We start from the raw sequence: 19,483 nt of genomic DNA on the forward strand, positions 1-19,483 counted from the left end.
ACCCCAGGCAGTTACATAAAGTATACGTATATGCGCATGTTATTCTATTTAATCGATGCAAGGCCTCTTAATTGCTTGCCTAGTGCTTACCAGTTTCTTTAAACATCACTCACGACTCGACAACGGTGCCGTTTCTATTTTCCAGCCTCTGGGCCTCCGCCAACTTTCACCCTTCCGTTCCTTCCCACTCCAAACATTCCTTTGCCACACCGGACTTCAGTAGAGGATAGCAGCTTGAAAGAATCGTTCCCTTCTCAAAACAAAATACACTGCTCGCTTGTGAGGGAGTTCGAATTCCTATCAATTCATAAACAGGGTGGCGGAGCTTCTGTGCTTAGCTAGCTTCACGGCTGAGAAATGAATTAAAACAAAAACTTGCCCGATTGAACTCTTGAGGGAGATAGGTAGCAAGCAACGGTATGATGGGCAAGTCGAAACGGGGTTCGCCCATGACAATATTCGTCCTGGGGTCGCGGAGAAAACAGAGGTGCTTGAGTGAGACCATCACAGCCGTAACTACCAGGACAGAATGTCAAGTCCCACGGAGAGTTTTTTTCCTTGGGAAAAGACTCGCTTACACCTCCTTCTTCCCCGGAACTTCTCCTCTCCGACAAGGTAGTGAGTCCCCTGATCCCAAACTCCAGGTGTTTCCCCCGATCCACCCTCAACACCTCTCAAGAAAGCCGCACATCCATCTTCCAAGCTCCAAGCGACCTCAGCATATCCAGCCATCTCACCGTCCCACTCCACAATCACACTCATTGAATGTCGGTCATTGAGCATCTTCTCTAAATACCTCTTATGATGCTCGTCGTCCCCTCTTTCTCTCCACCCCTCGTTTACGCGATCACTATTTTGCCATGTAGCGTATGTTCGGAAGGTCCGTGGGTCGGAAGGATTGAGATGGCGGAGGGTTAGAGTCGAGTTGAGAGAGATGATGTGTCTGCGATAGAGAATAGCATTGGGGGGCGGCTTGGGTGGGCGGAGGGGGTGGGTTGTTAAGATCGGCGGGGACATTGAGTTGGTGAAGCTTACGATTGGGGGGAAGGTCGTCCCGTGGGGTGATGGGAAAAGGGCTGGGTGTCGGAGCCAGTGAAGACCCGGAGGGATTCCTGCTGCTTGCCAGAATGAGGAACGAATGAGAATAAGGCGGGTGTGAATAGATTCGGTGGTTGAGGATGGGTCTGGATTGGAAGAGGATGACCAAAAAGTGGCAATAGGTGTGTTTGGAAGGGAGGGAGAGGGATCCGGTGCTGGGTAAGCAAGACCTGTAGTTGTTAGGAAGAGGGAAAGATCGGAGAGGGTTTCATTGGTGAGAGATGGTGAGAGGATGACCGGAAGTCGTTCCGACGTTGTGCGACGGATCCAAAGAGCATAGAGCGTTTTCCAGAAATTTTCATTGGATATCTCGCTTGAGGGAGATGTAAAGATGAACGCGGGGACGGGGGAGAGTCTTTCTGATTTAAAGAGGCCGGGTATGGAGGTGATGAGTGTATGGGAAGGGTCCGAGGAGGGTGTGTATAGCCCTATGAGTCTGGGATACTCCCCACTGACAGAAGATGAAGAGTGTTCGTAAATGGAGATCTGATGAATATCTTTGTCCTCAGTAACTGTTAGCTTTGACTCGCCGTCCGGAAGGAAGAAGGTGAGCGTTAGTGGCGCATCTTTGGCGTCATGTTGGAATAATTGCGGGTCAGAAATGACTTGTGGAACGTCTGCCATGAAGGGGGCAGATTCTAGGGACTTAAATCGAGTCTAGTTGCTTGACGAAGTAGGGTGTAGCAGCAGAGGACATGCTGAGGGACCTAACGATATCTGATAAGTGGATGAATTGAACGAATCGATCCGAATAACTCCGAGACGGCAAGTTGCGGACGAGGCAAATGACTGGGGGTCAGGTTCAACTGGCATATGCTCTCATGTCAACTTGGCACGAATGGACGGAAATGAAGGGTGCGACGGGAGAGGAACTGAAATTCATAAGCGAGAAAATCATGGGGTTCGCTTGCAGCTGTGTTCCAGGAGTAATAGGCCTCTGAATATTCACCCTCGAACTCTGCCAGTACTTAACAACTCACGAATCGTTGTTTGATTTCTCGAGTTGTTTTGATCCTCGTGAGATCCGCCGGGACTCGGAATCGGCCTTTCCCGATTGAGTCTGTTCCGGAGACGACCGAAGCTGAAATAATCAGATAAGATGAGTCACAATGAATTACTTGCTCACCGCTCCGCGGGCATAAAGTCCCCTCCCCAATAAAACAATAAAACCACTCAACGAGGTTACCATTCCCTCGCTCCCTTACCACCCTTTAGACCATGTCTTCAGCAGCATCGTCAGCAACAGACATCCCCACTGTTTGCGTCTTGGGTGCTTCGTATGGAGGTCGGCCTGCTCCTCTCACACCTCTCGGCTGTAATGGCGCTAACTCATGCATGCTCCTTGATGCGTTATTTTCCTCAAACAAGGCCACCGAGCTGTCCAAGTCCTCGCTAATAGTCTTCCTCATGGTTGGAGAATTGTTGTCATCGAGCGTAACACGTAAGTTTGACGTTCGGACGAGATAACCTCTTTGACGTATAACCGTTCTTTCTCAACTTGTAGGCATTGCAATCGTAAGTACACCCAGCTGCATCCGATGACCATGAGCACTTATGAGTTGTTCTGTTCAATCAGACCTATACGTCTTCCCCCGTATAGCCGTCATACCAGGGCACGAACATAAAGCTTGTAAGCCACCAAGTTTCCCGCTATCACGCCACTTAAATTTCTCCCCGCTAGTCATACCCTACACCAACATCTTCAAAACATCCCCAACACTCACCACTCCACAAACTCCACTGGCCGATCCGTCTTCACACGTCCTCATCCACGGTCACGTTACGGCGGTCCACCCCCACTCCGTTCGATACATCTCCCTCGACCAAGGCGCTTCGTTAGAGGAGCGTCAAGTCAGATTCAATTATTTAATCTATGCACTAGGAAGCCATTTACCAGCACCCATCAATATTTGGAGCGAAGAACCTCTGAAGAACATAGTGCGTCCTTTTCTCCTCTTCTTTGATCGTGTGTTGATCCCATCTCTGCTAATCCGAAACCCTGATTCAATGCCAATGGGGATGATCAAAAAACCATCACGTCGCTTTCAATTATGTAGCCCAAGCTCCGAAAAAAATATTCCCTTGGACCACCTACCCCTACAAGCTCTCACGCCCCCACAACAGCGTCAACTCCATCTACACCATCAACCATAGCTTCTCGTTCTCCCACAAATTCGCTGTTCTCATTTGCACCCACAATAAGCAGCGATTCTAGTACGAACGCCACGAGCACACCGGCACAGCATGCTCCTCACAACCGCGAACGCCACCATCATATCCCAGCGTCGATTCGTGCGCTTGGAGGATTGACGATCCCTTCAACACCTTCCCCATTCAATCACGTTCATGATCAGGGGTACTATACCCGTGTTAAAGACGAGAAGTTTGATGAAGAGCTAGAGAGACGACTCAAGAAATTGGTAGTCCGGCCGGGCCGTAATTCTCCTTCGTCATCATTTTCATCCTCATCCGACCGCGATTGCGAAGAAGCAAGATCAGACAAGGAAGAAGACGGACAACCCTACGTCCTAAATGCAGCTTCCATTCTCCAACATGGTACCAAGCCCGAAGGCCTTTTATGGTTACGTTCTGCGCAGGAAAGAGTGAAGAATAGTGAAAGTGTATTGGTGATCGGAGGAGGTGCATTAGGTGTACAGTTCGCGACAGATATCAAAGGATTTTACGGAGAAGGGAAGGAAGTGACGCTTGTCCATTCCGGAGACAGATTGTTGCCTAGATTTGACAAGTGGATGCATGAACAAAGTGAGTCGTCTTTCCAGTCATTCGAAGCGGGGAATTCAGATTGACGATCTTGTGGTTGGTTTCCATAGTTATTGTTCAGTTGGAACGGCTTGGTGTCAAAGTTTTGTTGTCCTCTAGGGTGGATCTGTCGAGCAAGACGGAACGGACGCTGAGGACCTGTGATGGACGATTGATCAGTGCAGAGTTGATCGTGCGTATCCACTTCTTTGAGTTTGGACCACATCAATGATTTGCTTGCGCATATCTAGCTCCTTTGCACCGGTCAGAAACCAAACACCTCCCTCCTCTCCAAGATAGCCCCCCACAGCATTAACCCTAGAACAGGTCTTGTTACTGTACTCCGCTCGATGCAAATCGGCTACTTTGAGCGACCCACTCCCCCTCCTGTTCCTTCTACTCTCGACGACGCTCCGCTTGCGGCCGGTTTCACCTGCGCTAAGGGATTACCAGAGGATGAATGTCTGTGTAGGGGGAGTAATAGGTTTAATTTTAAACTTCCAAAGGGATTGGCTGGGCCTTCGGATTCCCCGTCCCATCATTCTATTGTTTCTGGGAACCTCTCCAGCAGTCCTACCACCACCCTCACCACCTCTGATATAACGATGGGAGGAAATTGGGGCGGTGAGATTCACCTCTCTTCGCCGTATCCGCATATATTCGTTATAGGTGACGCCGCCGATGCATTTGGGGCGCTCAATGCGGGCCATACAGCTTGGACTCAGGCGGAGGTCGCTAGTAGGAATGTGATAAGCATGATTGAAAGCGGTGGGAGAGCAAAGGTTGGGTCGAAGCCCCCTTGTCAGGATAGAGTTCTGGAGAAGGGGGCGAAGCTTGATGATGGACCTCCTTCGATGCCGCTGCGGATCAAATTGACGCCCATGGGAAATCGGAACAAGATTTGGCCCCTCGATCCTGCCGCTTCCGTTTATGACGAGACCTCGAGACGTTCACAAGAAACTGAAGACAGAGAACTTCCCGAACTTGAACACTACATAGCCCCGCCACCCAGTATCAAGATTAGTATTGGACTTGACAAAGCAATTTATCAATCTAAAGGCAATGTTGGATTCAAGGGGCCTGAGGAGTGTCCCATTGATTTAAACGCGGGGGGGATGTGGAAGAGGAGGGGGTTGGGGACGGATGATATGACGATTTGAGTCACTATTCTGGTGATCTCAGTTCGGGCCGTGGTGAAGCAGCCTCCGTCTGAAAAGGTGATAACTTATTTTGCTTTCTTGCTACATACATTACTTGCTTTCAACCTGCAAAGCACAAACTACCATCCATTTGCTCTTAGAGCACGTAGATCGTGTTAGGATGTTAGGCACATTAATTCTTCTTTCCTTCGAAAATAATCTATGTATTAATTATTGTAGAGATATGATGAGTTTTCAATCTAAATAATTTGCATGGTCGTTGCGGTAGCGTCTAGAAGTGTAGCTAGCTCTATATACTCGCTCTGCTAGGCAACTCCCCACTGGCACTAACTTCCCTGAGTTTTTTATCTTCTCTGTCATTAGTCTCGTTACTGGACCCGCTCAACATTTGGCACTTTGTGCGCAATGGGCGACCTGGGACTGCGAGGTAACGTGGCGACGACCCCGACGAAAGTCGAAGCGACCCGGCACGATTTCATATTTGAACTGCCTCACGATCATTTGTCACACAGGAATAGACATGGTCCATGTTGGATTCGCTTTGAACGTCGGTCACCTCCTTCCGCTTTTTATAGTTCGTTCTCGAATAATACTGACTCATATATCACAGGTCAGCAAGGAGTCATCCGCGGTCCTCAGTATTCTCGAACTTAACTCTCTAGCTGTGTTCAATCTAGAGCAAGACTAACCTCGATCCGACATTTTATGGATGGACTAGTCTGGAGAATATTCGAGCGTACGGGGCGCGCGCGAGATGGGGCGAACGAAAAATATTGCTTTGGCTGTTAGCAAGCCATCTAATAAAGGGAACACTATGCCGTGAGAGAAAATATCATACAAGGTTGTTCTCGGGGAAAGATTCGGAGGGAATTAACAACGAACTGCGACCTTGAAAAGGGTCCTTGCGTGTTGGGAAAGTGCTCGTGAGAGTGAAAGAGATTACTAAGGGACCTCGATGAGGAAAATGGGCCGGCGATTCAGTCAAACAAACTTGCCTGGAAAGGCAGTGATGGTCCCACCTTTGTGAGAACCCTTCATATCCTAAATGAGTCTTCGGCTTTCTTCAACATGGTTCCCATCCTGATTCGCGTCCTCGTCCCCCCTCTCTGAACTGGAGTATGACTTATGCGTGCATCCTTCCATAAGTGGCGATTGCTCATCGCACAATCCATGAATGGGAGAAATACTAGGAGCTTCACGTAAGGCTTCGGTTTGGATGAACGAACCCTCCGTGTGTTGCTTAGGAGATATGTTGGGAGCAGGCCCATCTACCGTTGATAGCGAGGATGGTGACCGGGAGCGGGGGCGTCGGCGTTCGGCGGGCAAGGAGGTGCCTTCTATGACGTTGTGAGTGTCACCCAGGTAGTAATTTGGAAGGAAAAGGGTCGCGATAATGGGGGGAATTGCTAATGATTTGGGAGTGCAGATGGTGGAAGGTGAGTTGTCGATTAATTGTTGGTAAGGCGGAAGCGGCCCATGTAGGTGTCGTCAGATGAATGTCCATATCATTTCCGATTCGAAGTGGAAGCGCGGAGCGTATCAAGTCGTTCCGTTTACGGAGCAATGATGAGTATGTCCCAAGAGGAAGAAACATTATTGCAGCGACATGGTTCAGGATCCGTGGTTGAGAAATGAAAGCAAGTCCGTTCGGAAAGGAAACAGCGATGGGACGGGATAACAAAGGAAATTAATGAGAACCGCGGTCCGACGCAATAGGGAGTTCAAAAAAAGAATGGGTCCCAGATGGAAATGATTCACACGTTTAATCAACTACCTCAAACACGAAGGGAGAAAGTTAGCCACGCACATAAGAAAAGAGCCCAGAGCCATAATGGACGGGCCGTCTCCTCATAGGCTATTCATGACCAGACGCCTTCAGTTCTGCGTCATTCCAGATGGACCACCTTAACGACTAGCCTTTAATGACGCCTTGCCGTACCGGGTCATTGTACGGGTACTGTCGTACTTTCGAAATAGAGCCAAAAAGTTCTTGAATCTCCTCGTTGGTGAGCCATGGCAAATACTTTATGAGACACGGAACCAGGGTAGTTCGCCACAGCTTCGTAGCTGTACAACAAATGAGCGCCAGAGCGGGGACGCGAGCAGAATGGACGGACCAGTTGCACTCCCAGTAGCAGAACCAAACTGAGTGCATAAGGCCAAGATCGCGACAACGCTTGCAAGGTCAGTATGCGGTACGCTGGCTTGGGACGCAACGCGACTCCCCGCAACATTGAATGCACCGCCAGCGCCTATGAGAACCTGGGATGCGACCTAGGTGTAGGATAAAAGGGTTTTGGGTAGAAGAATTGCGCAGGTTGGCCGTGGAGTACTGGGCATATTACTTACTAGCCAATGCGAACTCCAAGAAAGAATGGATCAGATAACGCTGAGGATGGGCTTTGAGATACTTACGATGCAGTACCTGAGCTGCAAAGCGTCGTCAAGATCATTCCCCTAGAAAAGGGAACAATCAGATGAAGGAATCAAGCACGTTCGGTGGGGTACACTTGCATTAGTCGTATCGAGAGTCCCGTAACTTGGAGTGTCTTGTATCTATGAGTGTACCGCTGTATGAGACCAGCGACAGGACCCAGGATGCACAGAGAGAATGTGGTTGCATTGTTGACTTTAATGAAAGATCGGCCTCCGGTGTCTGACCAATGGTGTGAGCGATACTCACAATAGCTCCACTCTCGGGGTGTCCTGGTGTTCCGATGCTATGAATAGATTCAGGAAGATGGTATAAAAAACTTACCAGTCCTTGACGATATAGACATAACTGGAGAGGTAATTCGTTCGCATCCAACCTGACATCTACCAAAGCTCGTGAGCATCCAGCTCAGAGAAACCGAAAAAGAAAAAACGGGAAACCCACAAAGTACAAGAAGTCGATGAAGATGATGATCAACAATGTGCGGTTTCGGATGAATCGAGATGGGAAGAGTGGATATTGAGTCCATAGTCGCTCATTTAACATGAAAACACTGATGAATAACACCCCCAGCACAGTCATGACCAGCATAGAGGCTGATCCATCGGTCGGCAATTCAAATGCAAGCATAGGAGTGGAAAATGATGCTCAACTGTCATCTCGAAGAGTGAAGACCGCCTACTTACGGTGAGTCCAATCTCGCTGCGCACTCTTCGCAAGTGTCAGAGGCAATAGCAATAACGAGAAGCTTATCCCAATGAGGACCAGTCCCCCGAAATCCATCCTCACTATGACGTTCTTGAGCCTATTCCAGTAAGTCCCATCCTCGTCTTCCAGTTGCTTCGTTCCCGCAGCTGAGCAATTGGAGGGGGAATTCTGGGATACAGACTGCATTCGACGGTGGTGGTGTTTGTGATGGAGGATGTATATCGCGGGGAGCGTGACAACGGGGAGGATGATCACGAACATCCCGTCTGAATAATAGTTATGTGAACTAGGAAAATATCCTGGGAGGAAGGACGAATGACTCACATCCCCATCTCCAAGCATTCCTCTTCAGGACAGCGTTGACGATCTCCGCACCGATGAAAGTGTTCACAAGGAAAGGCAACCCCGTCAAGCTCAGTACAAACCCTCTCCATTTAAGGGAGCTTATATCAGCCACAATGATGTCTGTGACGAGGTTCAAGCCTGAGTGGCCCACAGTATACAACATACATCCAGTGATGACATGTGTGATCGAGGATGAAAGTGCAATCATGAGGTAGCCCGCAGTATAGAACACCAGTGAGCACATGCAAGCTGAGGGACGGGAGATAACATCTGCAATTTTCGCTATGAATGGTTTCGATACGCCATCTAGCGAGCAACGTCCAGAACATCATGTTGTCGCCACAGAATCGACGGGGCCACCACCCTCATGAGCATGAAGAATATGAAGGTTTTTTTTTGGCACTCACTAATGATGCTTTCCACAGTGAAGATTGTTCCGATACTTGAATGCTTTCCATACGCGCTCGCGGCGATTGGGAGGTAATTTGGAGTTATGTTTTGATCCAAACTGTACACATAGGCTACAGCGGCGACAGAAGCGTACAGCCAACCGATCGGAAGACCACTTTTTTCCGTAGTGAGAGACCCCATTCGAGAATCACCACACTCGGCATCTCGTGCTGGAAAATCCTCGTGTGGGGTTGGAAAAGATAGGAGTGCATTGTCCTCGACATTCGGGTTGAATTCAACATAGTATGGAGTATTTCCAATTACAGGGGGAGAAACAGAAGTTTCGTCTGGAGTGGAGTGTGTCGGGCGCACTGGAGAAGTGTTAGAGAGGGGGAGGTAATTGTAGTCTGTCCGGGCAGTGAAGACACTAGGCCGATTACGAGTTGATGTTCTCCCTCTCAGGCATGACCTCACGCTCTTGGAGAGGCTGCTTAGTGTTCTTTGATCCCCGCTTGAACTCATTGGGGGTGAAAGCTGGAGTAAGAAGATGGAAGGGATGGCACGCGCTTCGTGTTATGAGGAAATGGCACCTATTCGTGTTTGGGGAGGCGGTCCCTGTTGATCCGGCAACCTACTTGCAACAACAGTATTCCGTCACAATGAATTACATACATATCTGATAAGCCACCGATTATTACGGCAATGTCCTCCCATTCAAACTTTTAAAAAACCGATTTTTGCTACAAACCAAACTGGGTGATGTTGCAGGATTCCGCTTGCTCATATTTATCATGACATGCCAGTACCACCTGCCCCATATCACCCATGGTCCCAGTATGAGCCTTGGTGGTGTCCATCAGTGAGGTACTTGTGAGGCGCCGAGGCGGTAGTCTTTCGCGCCAACTGGACAACTGTAGGCTGTTATGGTCGTGTTACCACGCTGAACCTGTCTCGTTTGGTTCGCACGCATCTCTGCACGTGGTCTCCGGAAATCTAGCAGGATGCACTTGTATATGAATCATCGAAAGAGGCGCCGTTTTTACACCGTCGGAAGCCATCCGTTCATATGAAAGTTCTATCCTTTACGGCCCCCCCACGCTTCGATGGTATCTGAAGAAGGAACGAACGCATAGGATTCCACTGCTCTTGATATACCCAGTTGGGGATAAAACTGAGTGGACATGTATCCTGGAGTCCCTTTCCCACGGTAGGGGACAATTTCACTCATACAGGGTTCCCGGGTGCCACGGTACAAAGATGCGCGTTGCGGAGTGGCGTTTGGTGAGCTTGCCCGCCCTTGGTAAACAACCTCTGTGTAATTCCCGAAAACGACAGGGAATTGATTAACCACGTACAGAGGGAAATCGACCTCTTCAATTTTCTCTTACTCTAGCTTGGACCGAGATAGGGGTATTATGACCTGCTTGTGACTAATAAGCTGAGGCGGGGTAACGGATGATGATGCTAGGAAAGCATAGATAGCCTAGATACGCTGTAACTGATCTGAGTCTGCAATAGGGGCGGGTGCAGGGGCATCCCGAGAGTCCATACCCTCCAAAAACACCACATCCGTAAGCGGTTCGGGCTGAGTAACACCGCGAGTCATAAGCAAGGACCACAATTCGATCTGGAAACCTGCTGAGCGACGCGCGGCTAAAGCATTCTTCGACATCCAAAATGTCGCTGTCTAATGGCAGCTCGTTGAGTATAAAATGCGTACAAAACCCGTCCAAACGTACCTTGGATTGACGATGCCATTCCAACGTGGAAATCATGATAACATCCGGCTGTGGTCGAAAGAACGATAATGCTGGCACCGACGCTGAGGATTTTGCGAGCCGAAGAGCAAGAGCATTGACGCGCTCTGATCCAAGGATAATCATGTCCGGGTAGACGGAAGAGAACGTAATCTGAAATGCCCCAATATCGCAGATGGACAGCATGCACGGTGAACAGACCGTGAATGGTAGGAGGAGCGCCCATAGTGTGGTCGCTGTCCTGATTTCGTCCAGGTACGGACCCAGAAAAATTTTTGTACCAGGGTGTTGCTCCCTAAGCTTTCTCAATGGGACTGGGTTCTCGGTTGCAGGCACGGCATCTGTCACGGCACGATCCTCGAGAATCCTCTCTATCACGTCGGCGAGCCAGTGTGCAGGGCTAGTGATTTAGGGCACATTAAAACATACCATCAGGAGCAATGGAAATAGACATACTATCCGATATCCGCTAGCCTTTTGACGAACAGCAAGAAAGCATGAATATTCAAGGGTTCCCTTATGTGCGTTGGGACGGGATAGTCCCAAGGGACCGGACGCAAGGTTTTGAACAAAATATCATACATAACTCGTGTTATCCTTTGCCTACTCAAGAGTTTCTCCCGGGGCACTGTGGGGATACGAGAAAAAGCAATATAGTTTGCCATGTAAGAATACGGGGTTTCAGCTTTTACACCGAAAGCGCCTTCAACTTCGTCCAGCGAGACCCCGGTATACCTAGACAACAAGCTCAGCCACCTAACAAAATCAACTGTCGGTGGACGCACGTGTATATATAAGAGCTCATGGAGATGTCGAATGGACCTCCTATCCCGTTCTCGAACAATCCTGTATTAAGCAGGCAAGCGAACATGATGCATGCACAAGGATGAGGTTTTAGGAGAGCATTGGCTACGGTGAATGTTGTTAGTGCGCCTCCTCTTAGATGAAAACGATTAAGATAAGATCAAGGATGAGGTGGGGGAATCACTTGCGTATAATCAGGGACGTTGCTTAGATGAATGCGATCGTATAAAATGGGCCATTCAGGCTCACGTCCTAACGACGAAAGGCGAATGCACTCCATTGCACGAAGTCCATCGCTAGCGATCAGCTCGATCATCAAACTGCTTGGATATTGGAATGATTTTCTGACCCCCTCGGCAGCGCGAGAGAAAAAGGCAACGGAATAATCATATAGGGAGGCTGTATAGTCATCAGGCTTGAAATTCTTTGGCACTTGAGAATTGAAGAATTCGCTGGCAATTCTGAATGGATCATGGCTCAGAGAGCCGCGCCATTCAGGAGCTGAAAAGTAGAATTAGCACCAGATGACCATGTGAAAGATGAATGACCTGCAAGTGAATGTTATATTCGGGAGCCATGTCCTCTGAATGAAACCGAAAGAGCCAAGGGTCAGTACTGCCATTATTCCATACGACAGAAGTACGCACCAGAATAGCCTTACGGGCCAAATTTACCTTCTCAGCTGGCGGCTTTTGGTACACCGCTCGAGACCTGTTCATGACCTCCTGAAGGATTGGAGGTTCTTCTGACATAAGGTGAGTCGGCGGCCAAAGAACTCGGAGTTCATTATAGAGCGATCTCTCATTCACCGACCCCTCCATGATGTCGAGATTTTCAAACACAGTCTCCAGAACGCCGGTGTCCATCATTCCCTCAACGATCTTCTTGGCCTCAGATGGCCTCTCCCCTTGTGCGATGAGTTTCTCCTCCATTTGAGGCGCTATCATCGATATCATTGCATCACGCTCGGAAGCTGCTTGGTTCTGCAATTGGCTGACATCATTCCCCGGCAACCCCAGCGCTTGGAGGTAGGCCAAGTTCCCAGATTTATCAAGGATACTGGAGAGGCGATACCAGGTCAGCGCGAATCAATGCCGAAAAAAATACATATACGAACTGGACTCCAGAAGTAATATCTTCGACGGTGTGTTTTTTGGATGCTTCCTTCAGCCAATAATTTATGGTAGGCCTAATTCCTTTAATGGTGGAAGGCTCGAGAACTACCCATTCGAGGTTTGGGTTTGCATGAATTTTAGCGATGATGTCCATCAGAGTACGGTAGATTCGTGGGGGCATCGCGCAAGACCAACTACATGTCTCCAACAGTCAGAGTAACGAAGGATGAATAATGTGGTCACTTACAACACAAAGTGCAGCATGGCCAGGAGATCCAGTGCCCTTTTATTCGTCTGGACGTGTTTCCCAGGGAATCTTGCAAGCTCATCCAACGTGTGAAGAACCACGAGGTTCCGGGCGATGGAGGTAGGATGTATGTCAACCTTTGGGGTGGCTATGGGTCATGTAATCCAAGAGACCATACATCCAGGCTCACCAAGGTAAAATGGAACTTGGGCCCATGCGACTTGCGCTCGCTCTTGAGTTTTGGCGCAGGAAGTTGTTGGCTCATATCGAGAAGCGTCGCGTAGAGATTGCGAGCATCCCCTGAGCCAATCATCAGAGCAGAAAACTTCCAATCAGACAAGCCTTTCAAGGCTTGCTCGGATGGATGCATACGCAAACGATTGTAGTCGATCTTAGCTCTGCGTTTCTCTTCCTCAGAGGGATTCGTTATCTGCGGACACCCCAAGAGGCTTTGAGGAGCATCTTGGCCGACCTGGGAACTGCGTAAGACGGCTACGAATGGGTTTGGGGCACACATACCGTGTAATATTCCATGGATGGTGATAACGCAGGACGATAACGGGGTACCGACGCAAGCCTGGCTTCCGCTCCTGCCCTGTTATCTGGAATAAGACCAGTCAAGTGACTAATGGCACCCAACAAGGCCATACAAACTGTTTTGGTCTTCTCATCTATACCCGCATAGCCAGACAAAGAATTCAGCATGTCCAACGCGTCATCTAGTTTCCGCAATGCAATGAACGACCGAGCGATCCTCAGTTTGTTCTTTATTTGGAAAGTAGGAGAAGCATTAGGATCGATTCCCTTCTCGGCAAGGGAAATGACTCTCTGAGAGTTCCTAATGGACTCCTGGTACTCTCCAAGTTCATACTGGGCCGCGGACACATTCGACCTCAAGGTAACAGTTTCCTGAAGTTTAATCGCCTCCAGATAGAAGTCCCGTGCATGAGAGAAGCAACCTTTGCGATAAGCTTCATCTCCACGCACTTTGACCTCTGCAGCTGATCTTGAGCTCATGAAAAGTGTTCTCTGGCAGACAACGCGGTGTCAAGTCTCTGAGTTTCAATTTCCAAAATGGGTCATTTAGATGGAGGCTTCGGCTAATGCCGCACCCCGAGACCCCGAGACTCGGCAAACGCCAATTAGACCATTCATATGTAATATTAGCTGTCAGCTTCAGGAAGTGCGCACAGCTAATCCGCTTACTGCTGTAGGCGCCCCCCCTTCTGTGAGCAGTAATATTACATAATTCGTTTTTCGCTCATGAGCCCGAGATCGGACTTTGCCAAGGGAATCTCAATTCGAACTATGTTATTTATATGCACTGGAGAAAGTGAATACATATAAAACTACACATTACCAAGATTTGTCCGACTCGTAGGCGCTTCGTGTATAGCACCTGCGGGAGGGACTCACTTTCGTAGTCGCCTTCCACCTTCTCTTTATGATACCTTAGTCCATTCCGTCGTTTTGATTCTCTCGAAATTTGGCACCATTGGGTCGCTGGATTTCAACATCGATATCTGACCGGTTTTGCTATGCCACACCCACGTCAACGACGAAGAACTGCTATTATCATCGCCTTTGTCTTTGTCTTTGGTATCACCTACTGTCTCTTTCCTGGGACTGTCAAGAAAGCGCACCATGGCGATTCAGTGACTTGGCCGGACGACCGCCGTAAAAAAATGACGGCCGCCGCACTCTCCAAAGATCCCGCTCAGAATGAAAGAATTGGCACCATCCACCATCCCAAACGCCCCAAATCTTCAACTAAGCAGAATTTGTATCCTATCCCTCCACCGAGGATCACGATAATCGCAATCTGGGCAACGACGAATGAGCCCAGATCATACCTTCCCAACTTCTTCGCATCTGTAGCCGAAAACCCCTCAATCGACCTCCTTTTCGTCAAGTTCGACAAGTATGGTGTTGGTTGTGGCTTGTCGTTGGTACCGCCCTCAATCGAGCATACCAATATCCGCCAGTTATGTTTCCGATACCAGGAGTATTGGGACTTACATCGGGACTTCCTTTGTGACAAAAGGCGATGGAATTGCACACTGGAAGAAAGAGATACCCTTGGCGAAGCGCTCTATAAAAGGGGGAAAATTGATTGGGTATGCTTCTATTTGCCTTATCGGACCCTGGCCCTGACCTGAAAATCTATTTTCAGGTGAACTCTCATTTCCGCCCATTCCGCTCCGCAGTCTTTCGAAAATGGCTAAATCCTGGAACTCCTACATGGTCCGTCCGTGCGCTGTGGTGTCGCCCTGTGTCTACTAACTGATCTGTCAAGGGGATGGTGCGATATGGACACAATGTTCGGAAAGTGAGTTCATCTGCGTTGATCTTCCAACAAATACCGTTTTGAACGAGTTTTCCTGTGTGTTGTTAGCTTCGAGCGGAATTGTACGCCCCATACGCAAACCATTGCTACTAAACATTCTCACATCGAGACTCTTCTAGTTCCTTTTGACGTTTCGTCGCAATTCGATGTTCTCATTCCCGGGCAACCTGCCCACGATGAACAAGTGCTGTTGTTCCATCCTGGACACTTAACCTTCTTTCGTCATTCCGAGCGTGTGATCGATGAGTACATGAAGTATCCACGACTAAAAGATCTCAAGACTTGGCTAAGAATCGGTGAAGACAAGACACTGGAGGAGGACCAGGGCTGGGAGTCACATCGCCTTCGAGATTGGATTAGTGAAGGAGCCGGTGAGTCCGTCGACTTAACGTTTGTTTGCTACCCATCCAAGGTGTCGACGCAGAGGAAGTCGAATACTCGACCTATACCCTCACGAATCCTCGATTAACCTTCCTCCGATTCCCCGCATTGAGCTTCACATCACACCACTTATCCTCAGCATCACTCGGGGTTTATGGTGTCACGGATGGCGATCGTTTGGACTTAATCACGCCAGCTGCCAGCGCCGCAAATCGTGAGCTAATACGAAATATTTTGGAGGAGCGGAAAGAGGCGACTGTTCCTCGCCACAACCCGTTCCAACTATTCTCACCCGAAGGCTACGAATACGTTGTCAAGTTACATAATGCGACATTTTCAGGATGGCTTTGGTTTCCACTCCGTTATTCTGTGCACTATGAGCCAGATTTCAAGTTGGCGGATGCGATGGGGTTCAGGAGGTGGGAATGTCTAAGGCAAGCGGCTGCCGCCTCGGTTTTGACGTGTTCTTTTCTGATACATATTGTTACAATCATGTCAGGTATGTGATGCGTCGAGCTGCTAATGGTCCTGTCACGGAACGCCTGGAACCGGCCGAACCCATCTTCATGCGGCCTCCATCGGGCAACTTGAAAAACGATCCGAACGCGAATAAGGAGGCCCGATCTGGGCAGCCGATACTGTTTGAGTTCCTTTACAATCATTTCCAGGTACGGGAAGATCCATATCGCCTGTCGTGCCCTATTTCTAATACAACGCTCAGGTTGAGAAGTTTCAAAGTGGGATACATCTTTTTATCTTTTGTCCCTTGAGATTGGGCTGGCTGATCGTGTACTCTAGAATGGTGGATACTCCCTGACACTGCCCTTCAGCCTTCGGATATTATGTTCATTGATCGTGACAGAGGGATGCAAATCTGGAATCGGGGCGGAACTGTCACTTTCCGCGTCCGAAAAGAGGATGTCGAATGATTGAACCTTTCACACACGCCCGTCGGCCTTACTAACTGGATATTGCGCTGGTTCAAGCTCAGGGATTGCAATTCTCGGTTACGGCAGCAATTATTTATTACACATTCCCAAATAGAATTTTTCTCATGTATTTCTTTTGTTTTCTTCGGCATGCATTTTCCCTTTTCATACCCATTCCTGGATAGATTAATGCACTTGTTTTCCAATTCCCCCATCCTTGTGGGACTTAGATGTTGTGCCCGTGAGGACGCATCACGTAGGCACCACGAAGGTCCACCGGCACCCAACAATACTGTACCGAACGCCCTCAGTGTAGGGTGGTAGGAGTGATTTTGGAATCCCCTATCTAACACTACCAGCACCCCAAATCCAAAAAACGTTGGGAATGGGTACTTGATTGTATAAGGCGTTACCGCTTACATAACCTGTTTCCCTCTGTATATAAAGCAAGAAAACGAACCAGTTAGAGCTCGATCCTCTTGTACATATCTGACAACCAATCGAGTTCAATTAACCCAGCCCAACCCAACCCAACCCGATTCATCTGCTTCTTGCTCATGTGCTAAAATTATGTTGGAATCTTGTATTGCGCGCTCAAAATATTCTTTTTCACCTCATCGGCCAATTTCTTGGGGTGAGGATACTGTAGTGATCAACACCAGAGTAGGATTGGACTATGATTAGGTAGTTCTACCATGTTTTTCCCTTGACTGGGCTCAATAATGACAAAGTGCTGAGTGCGCGATACAAGATTCCAACATAATTTTAGCACATATGAGCAAGAAGCAGATGAATCGGGTTGGGTTGGGTTGGGCTGGGTTAATTTTGGGTGGGGGTAACTACTACATTTGTTTTGGATTTTTTCTGTGATGGCTTGGGGAGGGGTGTGATGATTAGAGCCTTGAAGCGAGCTTGTTTGCCGTGGGAAGACAGAGGCCGGACAGTGCCGGAGCACAGCCATACTACATTTTGCCCCAGTCGGAGGAGCGAAGTGTCGCGTCCAAATTTCCGGAGTAGGTGATCGGCTATGTGTTTAACTCCGTAGCATGTGACCTTTTGTATTGAGTACAGAACGTGAGAACATTACATAAAGAGCTATTATTTTGCGCGTCCACGGAGCTCCTCCGACTGGGTACGAGTCTGGGCTGAATCCGTAGTCCAAAGTTTGATTCGATAATATTGATCCAAGCCATTGAACACTCGTTGTACAAACTGGTGATCTGTAATATCATTTATTCCATTTCGGATGCGATCCATTTCCCTGATGTACCCCTGGATTGTCGAGTTGCGCTGACTCCATCGCTCGAAGCGATCGCGTTGTATTTGTCTGAACTCAAGGGGAAAACACTCATCAAACAGAGCTTTGATAGTCGACTTTAATGTCCATCTGCGTGGTCTCAACGCGCCAAAACCCTCAAGTGTGGGAATTACCGCACACGTGAGGAAAATTTGAACAAAGCTCCACTCACTCGTAACCAGTTTCAAGTGTCATTTAAGTCGCTCGCTGAGATGTTTGGGTGCCTTGTAGCTGGACGGCTTCTGTGCGCACGCATCTATTTCTTTATCACCTCTCAAAGCGACATTGCTTACATCTGGGCTTCGATCGTTCACGCATCTTTCGGCGGCAGGCAAACCAATCTTGTGCAAGTCGATGAAACAAAGGCGACGTTCTCGATCCCGAATCCCGAGACGTAAGTCGTCAGGATATCTGCCCGCGCAACCCTCGACGTGTTGTTGTTACTGGCCTCTGACAGTTTCAACAAATGTCATGAAGGATAAATCATCTATGTGTCTTTCTTCTTGGAACTGGTGAGAGATTCAAGGGGCTGTTTGTATTTCACTGCCAAGTCTGATTGTGCAGCAACTGACCTCCATTAATTTGACTGTTCACATGAAGTGCCATTCCCCGATGGCTACGCCGCCACTGTGCATTTTCATTTACCGGGGAAGGGATTCCAGCTTTTAGGGATGTGAGTGGTATTTTTGGCCCACGGAAACTCCTCATGCCTTCTAAAAATTGACCTCATCCTCAGGCTATCTAATGAAAAGCCTTCCGCCATTTTTCGAGTAAAATCAGTCAGCCAGGCACTCGTCGCCGAACCCAGCGATACAGAGGCCGTAATAGGGGTCTCCATCGAGCCATTCCAAGCGGTTTTAGCACAAGTGGCATCCCTTTCATCGAACCAAGCAGCACTTGTTGTCACCCACCCGCCTACAATACTCCCGTCACCGTCTTCCCGTCTTGCAGATCCGACATTCCTTGCACAACAGATAGGAAAACATCTATTCAATTTCCTTTCATCATTTGCTGTATCTGGAATGAAGGGACAAGGAGATAGTGTGGTTTTTTCTATGGCGGACCTGAATCATTGGTATGAGAAATTGGTGATGAAAATTAGGAATGGAGGAACAGCGTTTTTGGAACGAGAGGCATGATTGCTTTCGTGTTGGACTCGTCGCAAAATCTTCATACTTAGGCGGTACAGGGTACAAGTGCAGGCTGAATGTGCGGTGCATGTTCGCGGCTGCTGTAAATACCATTGCTCGTATTCCATGGCCCGTCCTGGAGGGTAAGTCGGCTAGTTGAGGTGGGGTTCCGCAGGTCAAAGATATTCATGTGATATAACCAAACCTTTGCACAAACACGGGCCCGCGCTGGTTGCATGTGCGCGCTTCACTAAATGGCCATTGATCTTCAGTAGAGCTTAGAGGGATAGATCCCGCACATCTCCAGGAGGGCCACAGTACGGAGCACGGGTTTTTCACCGGCAGAAGTTCGAGGGAGAACGATTGGCGACTGGTGGTTACTTCCGCATAATTTAGTGAAAGTAAAGACAAGCCAGCGAAAAGGGAACTACCCGAGTCCGTGTTTGATGGACAATCCTCGAGCATCCGAGTGAGCCACCCTCGCGGTGAAACTTCTCATCTTCATGTAATGCACTGACATGCGTCATTCTTCTGAGTAGCTCGGGGATTCAAAGCTATTTTGGCATTGCGTCCCACCAAAA

At 48.7% G+C, this 19,483-nt stretch overlaps 6 protein-coding genes across 6 annotated transcripts; 3 read left to right on the plus strand and 3 right to left on the minus strand.

Moving 5' to 3' along the window:
• Positions 1–216: 216 nt before the first annotated feature.
• EI90DRAFT_3145252 (acyl-CoA N-acyltransferase) lies at positions 217–1,795 on the minus strand (the record flags this gene model as incomplete). The annotated part of the gene is made up of 4 exons (XM_039065251.1): positions 217–297; positions 380–516; positions 579–1,542; positions 1,769–1,795. 4 exons carry the CDS (start codon positions 1,793–1,795, stop codon positions 217–219), a joined length of 1,209 nt encoding a protein of 402 aa, XP_038917185.1.
• A 153-nt stretch (positions 1,796–1,948) lies between these two features.
• On the plus strand, positions 1,949–5,185 carry EI90DRAFT_2971147 (uncharacterized protein). Its single transcript, XM_039055714.1, has 11 exons — positions 1,949–1,999; positions 2,064–2,383; positions 2,467–2,539; positions 2,603–2,613; positions 2,675–2,728; positions 2,780–3,036; positions 3,603–3,861; positions 3,930–4,051; positions 4,110–4,247; positions 4,488–4,626; positions 4,816–5,185. The coding sequence occupies exons 2-11, from the start codon at positions 2,317–2,319 to the stop codon at positions 5,016–5,018; spliced, it is 1,323 nt and encodes a 440-aa protein (XP_038917186.1). The 5' UTR covers positions 1,949–1,999; positions 2,064–2,316; the 3' UTR covers positions 5,019–5,185.
• A 1,745-nt stretch (positions 5,186–6,930) lies between these two features.
• On the minus strand, positions 6,931–9,096 carry EI90DRAFT_2917537 (major facilitator superfamily domain-containing protein; the record flags this gene model as incomplete). The annotated part of the gene is made up of 9 exons (XM_039054617.1): positions 6,931–7,085; positions 7,136–7,292; positions 7,529–7,647; positions 7,702–7,724; positions 7,777–7,835; positions 7,897–8,048; positions 8,139–8,426; positions 8,485–8,811; positions 8,913–9,096. 9 exons carry the CDS (start codon positions 9,094–9,096, stop codon positions 6,931–6,933), a joined length of 1,464 nt encoding a protein of 487 aa, XP_038917187.1.
• A 745-nt stretch (positions 9,097–9,841) lies between these two features.
• EI90DRAFT_617795 (uncharacterized protein) lies at positions 9,842–13,948 on the minus strand. Its single transcript, XM_039067858.1, has 14 exons — positions 13,338–13,948; positions 13,009–13,290; positions 12,822–12,955; positions 12,574–12,765; positions 12,104–12,515; positions 12,009–12,039; positions 11,645–11,957; positions 11,438–11,590; positions 11,235–11,387; positions 11,109–11,168; positions 10,635–11,052; positions 10,447–10,582; positions 10,251–10,378; positions 9,842–10,191 (listed from the first exon to the last, which is right to left on the minus strand). Exons 1-13 carry the CDS (start codon positions 13,833–13,835, stop codon positions 10,326–10,328), a joined length of 2,835 nt encoding a protein of 944 aa, XP_038917188.1. The 5' UTR covers positions 13,836–13,948; the 3' UTR covers positions 9,842–10,191; positions 10,251–10,325.
• Positions 13,949–13,975: 27 nt separating this feature from the next.
• Positions 13,976–16,938, plus strand: EI90DRAFT_3153808 (uncharacterized protein). The gene is made up of 9 exons (XM_039065890.1): positions 13,976–14,935; positions 14,992–15,062; positions 15,115–15,147; positions 15,214–15,227; positions 15,285–15,536; positions 15,590–15,965; positions 16,046–16,214; positions 16,268–16,283; positions 16,345–16,938. Exons 1-9 carry the CDS (start codon positions 14,357–14,359, stop codon positions 16,473–16,475), a joined length of 1,641 nt encoding a protein of 546 aa, XP_038917189.1. The 5' UTR covers positions 13,976–14,356; the 3' UTR covers positions 16,476–16,938.
• Positions 16,939–17,984: 1,046 nt separating this feature from the next.
• On the plus strand, positions 17,985–18,911 carry EI90DRAFT_2917293 (DUF775-domain-containing protein; the record flags this gene model as incomplete). Its single annotated transcript, XM_039054610.1, has 5 exons — positions 17,985–18,016; positions 18,104–18,166; positions 18,250–18,284; positions 18,373–18,445; positions 18,509–18,911. The coding sequence occupies 5 exons, from the start codon at positions 17,985–17,987 to the stop codon at positions 18,909–18,911; spliced, it is 606 nt and encodes a 201-aa protein (XP_038917190.1).
• Between the last annotated feature and the right edge of the window lie 572 nt (positions 18,912–19,483).

Source organism: Cantharellus anzutake (assembly GCF_015039405.1).
Source record: "Cantharellus anzutake strain C23 chromosome Unknown EI90scaffold_18, whole genome shotgun sequence".
Classification (NCBI taxonomy): domain Eukaryota; kingdom Fungi; phylum Basidiomycota; class Agaricomycetes; order Cantharellales; family Hydnaceae; genus Cantharellus; species Cantharellus anzutake.